This window comes from Kryptolebias marmoratus, linkage group LG12, assembly GCF_001649575.2.
Source record: "Kryptolebias marmoratus isolate JLee-2015 linkage group LG12, ASM164957v2, whole genome shotgun sequence".
In the NCBI taxonomy this organism is placed as follows: domain Eukaryota; kingdom Metazoa; phylum Chordata; class Actinopteri; order Cyprinodontiformes; family Rivulidae; genus Kryptolebias; species Kryptolebias marmoratus.
Window position 1 is genome coordinate 10139904 of NC_051441.1, and position 4121 is coordinate 10144024.

The 4121-nt window shown below is 38.9% G+C and overlaps 2 protein-coding genes across 2 annotated transcripts in view; both read right to left on the reverse strand.

Annotated features, from left to right (window-relative positions):
• LOC108229304 (cytochrome P450 2K4-like) overlaps positions 1-2737 on the reverse strand; it is a 21662-nt gene extending 18925 nt beyond the window's left edge. Inside the window, exons 1-4 of the mRNA XM_037978623.1 lie at positions 2645-2737; positions 2417-2558; positions 2146-2330; positions 1754-2027 (exon numbers count right to left, since the gene is read on the reverse strand). Coding sequence (XP_037834551.1) covers positions 1854-2027; positions 2146-2330; positions 2417-2558; positions 2645-2719 — 576 coding nt within the window. The 5' untranslated portion in view covers positions 2720-2737 and the 3' untranslated portion in view covers positions 1754-1853. The remainder of the gene's footprint in view (positions 1-1753; positions 2028-2145; positions 2331-2416; positions 2559-2644) is intronic.
• The window catches only part of LOC108229303 (cytochrome P450 2K1), a gene marked incomplete at its 3' end in the record, with an annotated part of 4250 nt that continues 201 nt past the window's right edge, over positions 73-4121 (reverse strand). Inside the window, 5 exon segments of the mRNA XM_037978622.1 lie at positions 73-252; positions 677-837; positions 1076-1225; positions 1291-1453; positions 1528-1722. Of these exon segments, the coding sequence (XP_037834550.1) occupies positions 73-252; positions 677-837; positions 1076-1225; positions 1291-1453; positions 1528-1722 (849 nt within the window).

The following is a 4121-nucleotide window of genomic DNA, read 5'->3' on the forward strand; positions in this document are numbered from 1 at the left end:
AGAAAAGAGGAGAAAACTTATTGATCATCACTGACAGCACGCAAATGGACTTGTTGAAGTTTAATTGCTCACCTCCAGCTGTTTCTTACGGATCAGAAATGCATCAACAAGACATCTGCACACCTCAGGGTCCAAAGTTTCTTTCAGTTCTTCTATTTTCCTCCATATATCTGCCCTTCCATCTATGAAGTTTTTTAACATGGTCCTCCGGTTTTTAAGTAAAGGGCCCAGCCAAGGAATAAAGTTGTAAATCTTCAAACAATCATATTACAAAAAATGAATTCAAGTAAAAATTTATGAGATCCTCAATCTGAACATAGTGATTTTGTTTTCAGCTCAATTTTTGGTCTTATTTTATTTGTTTATTAGTGATAATGTAAGGTTTATTCCAGGAAATGTTTCATTTTCCAACCCAATAAAACTTATCTGATATAAAAGTTATTGTTAAGATCTATTTTGTTTATTATTATTATTATTATTCAACTCTTATAAAATTCTATGTCTCCATTTTCTTTTCCACATGAATAAAATAAAGAAATAAATTGACTTATTTATTAACATATCAATTGTTTTGTTTTTTTCAGATATGAGCTAAACTGCAGTCAGAGATGAACTTGTCATCTGGAAGCACCATATGGAAACTTTCCTTGTATTTTTTGTAACTTTTCTGTCGTACCATGATAGAAGCTGATCCTGCCAGGTGTATATTCTGCTTGTCTTTCTCCACCATACTTTGGAAGACCGGATCTTTGTATTCAAATCTCTTTGCAAACATTAGAGCTGATATCACATTTGAAGCAGTGTAACTGATGGCCTGAGTGTTGTTGAAGGATTCACCTGCGGCAGAATTGAAAAAAAGTTTTGTTAGGCTGTTAAAAATCAAAACCTATTAAGTTAAAGGTTTAATGCTTGGAAAATAAGATTGCACTGTATTGAATTTATGCAGAATTGTGCTATTTTACACCTAATTGTACTTCAGCACAAAATAAATATTGTTTCAGTTTTAAAAATTGTCCCTTCTGGCACGAGCACAATTACAATCAGTCTACAACCTGTGCAGAGCTTTTAAAGTTACCTCCATATTGTTCCATTTCTTTAATCAGGTAGCCACATTCCTCAATAATTATCTCTTCACTCATCTTTCTGCCCATTCCAAAATCTTTCAGTGTTGACAGAGCAAAACGCCTCATTTCTTTCCACGAGTCTCCGTTTGAAAACACAATCCCTGGAAACAGAATCAATTAGTCAAAACAAACAAAAAAATATTTATTAGCTTTTGAAAGATATTACCATGTCCCTCGCTGAAATCATAGAAAATTGGAGTGATTTCTCTGTTTCCAAACTCATCAGCCTGGTTCAGCAGAGCTTCTTTGACGGTCCTGTAACCGGCCAGAACCACCACCTTCTTTGGTCCAAAGTAGACTTGGAAAACTGGTCCATATGTTTTAGAAAGCTGAAAACATGATGCAACTAAAAGGTGAGACTTGTGATGTACAACGGGCAGAAATAAAACAGGTACTTACTCACATTAAAAAGACTTTGGTCGAGTCTCTTCAGATCCACCTGGAACAGGTTCCCAAAAACAGGAAGAGGTCTGGGTCCTGGAGGTTCTGGTCTTTTTTGGGAACTGAAGGTGGAGTGAAGAAGGTGGAGGAGCAGCAGAGCAACAAAGACCCCAAACAGAGAGACTGAAGTGGGGGACTGAAAAATATCCTCCAACATGTTTCNTAGCCACAGGTGTTTTAGTACACACCTTGGCTACTTTCATATCCCTCTTTCCATATACATATATAAGGCTACAGAGCCAACAAATCTTAAAAAATCATAGTTTTATTTGTAAAGGTAAAATTTTATCATAGGCTAATACCTAAATCCAGCAAAGTACCTGCAGAAAATGGCATGAAGGCATCTCTCCTGATGAATTTACCCTCATCATCCAGGAAATGAGAAGGGTTGAAACTGTGAGGGCTCTCCCATTCATTCTCATCATACAGGACAGAAGTGAGGACAGTCAACACTGTAGTTCCCTGTGAATTAAGAGGAATGAAAGAATGGATTTCAAACAAAAATAATTTCTTTTCTAGTTAGAAAAAGCAAAAACAAACATATCTGATAAACTTATTGGCCTTTCAGTGCTCAGCTGACCTTTTTGATGAAGTAGCCCTGTAAAGTGACGTCTTTGGTTGTTGTGTGAGGAAGGGCAAGGGGCCCAATGTTTGCAAATCTCTGTGTCTCATGGATAACTGCATCAGTGTACGGCAAGTTCTTCCTGTCCTCTATTCGAACCTGACAGCTTCCAACCACCCTGCTCAGCTTCTCTTGAATACGGTCTGGATACACATTAAATAATAACAACAATGTGTTTTGTTGCAATATCGGAAAGCCATGAAGAGTGACGGGCTGAAGATGTTTTTACCTTGAATATGAGGAAACTTGGTCAAGTAAAGGAGACCCCACTTCAGAGTTGTTGCTGTTGTATCTGTTCCAGCTACAAACAAACCTTGTATACTGTACAGCAGGTTGTTATCATGGTAGTGTGAATTCTTGATTTTAGAATCCTTGGATGAGACAGAGAAAAGAGGAGAAAACTTATTGATCATCACTGACAGCACGCAAATGGACTTGTTGAAGTTTAATTGCTCACCTCCAGGTGTTTCTTACAGATCAGAAATGCATCAACAAGACATCTGCACACCTCAGGGTCCAAAGTTTCTTTCATGGCTAAAGGGCGATTCCACCTAATTTTTCACTACCTTCAGCATATTTAATCTATTCTAGTTAAAAAACTACAACACCTAAACATTTCAAACCTGGACCAAATTATTCTGCACTGATTACCGAACATTTAAAACCAAGTGTGTGATCTGTGAAACCTTAATCTGAGTTGTGAAACCTCAATAAAGGGTGACTTCAGCACTTTTTTTGCATCAGGACCACACTAGTGCTGGTCCAGCTCCAAAACTACAACACCTAGACACTTCAAACCTGGACCAAATTATTCTCAACTAATAGCAGAATATTTAAAACCGACTGTGTGATCTGTGAAATCTTAATCTGGTTTGTGAAACTTCAATAGAGTGCGATTTCAGCACTTTTTTGGTATCTGAATCACACTAGAACTAGTCCAGCTCCAAAACTACAACACCGAGACACATCATACTTGGACCAAATTATTCTGCACTGATTGCAGAACATTTAAAACCAAGTATGTGATCTGTAAAACATTAATCTAATTTGTGAAACCTGAATAAAGGGGGATTTTAGCACTTTTTTTTTTTTACATCCGGACCACACTGGAACTGGTCCAGCTCCAAAACTACAACACCTCACTGGTATTTGATAAAAAGGTGAAATCTATGCTAAAATCTTGTGTTTTGACTCAACATTCATATAAACTAATTCATGTCATTTCAGTGAGTCATCATGGTTGTGCCCTGAGTCCTCTGTTGCTTAAGATGACATCGGGCCCCATGAATTTATAAAACACACAAATATATGTCATATACACATTAAAGTCACTTGTTTTAAATAAATGCTTCTATTTTAATTAGGTTTTGGTCTTCATTGTAACTGATGTGCAGGGGGATAATGAGTGGTTGACCTCAGTATTTTTTAAAGTCTGGCTACGGCCCTGGCTGAGCATTAAAGTGGATGGAAAAAAGAAAGAAGGTGCCTTTATCTACCAACTTCAACATACAGCCTTTTAAAATCACAACATAAAATCTGAATATTTTTCTAGAAAAACCTTGGTCCTTTGAGCCTTAAGTTTAAGTTATGATACCAGTCTACTTCCAGGTTAATTTGTGAATGCAGCCCCAGGCAAACAGACACTCGGCACCATCCCAAGAAAGTTACAAGTCCGCACAGAGGTAGTCAGCAAAGCACAGGGTCAGCAGCCCCCAGGCCAAAGAGGTACAGGGCGAAATGCAGGGCACCAGCCTCCCCGACCCAGCCACACTGCCACCACCCGCTGTGCAGGCCAAGACCAGGACCCAACCCCCCAACAGCCAGGCACCCTTACCAGCTCCCAGCTGAGAAACCACCCAGCACCAGGCAGAAGAGGGCCCCCCAGAGCCTCCACCACACCGGGCAGGCACCTGTCCACCGTGGCAGATTGAACC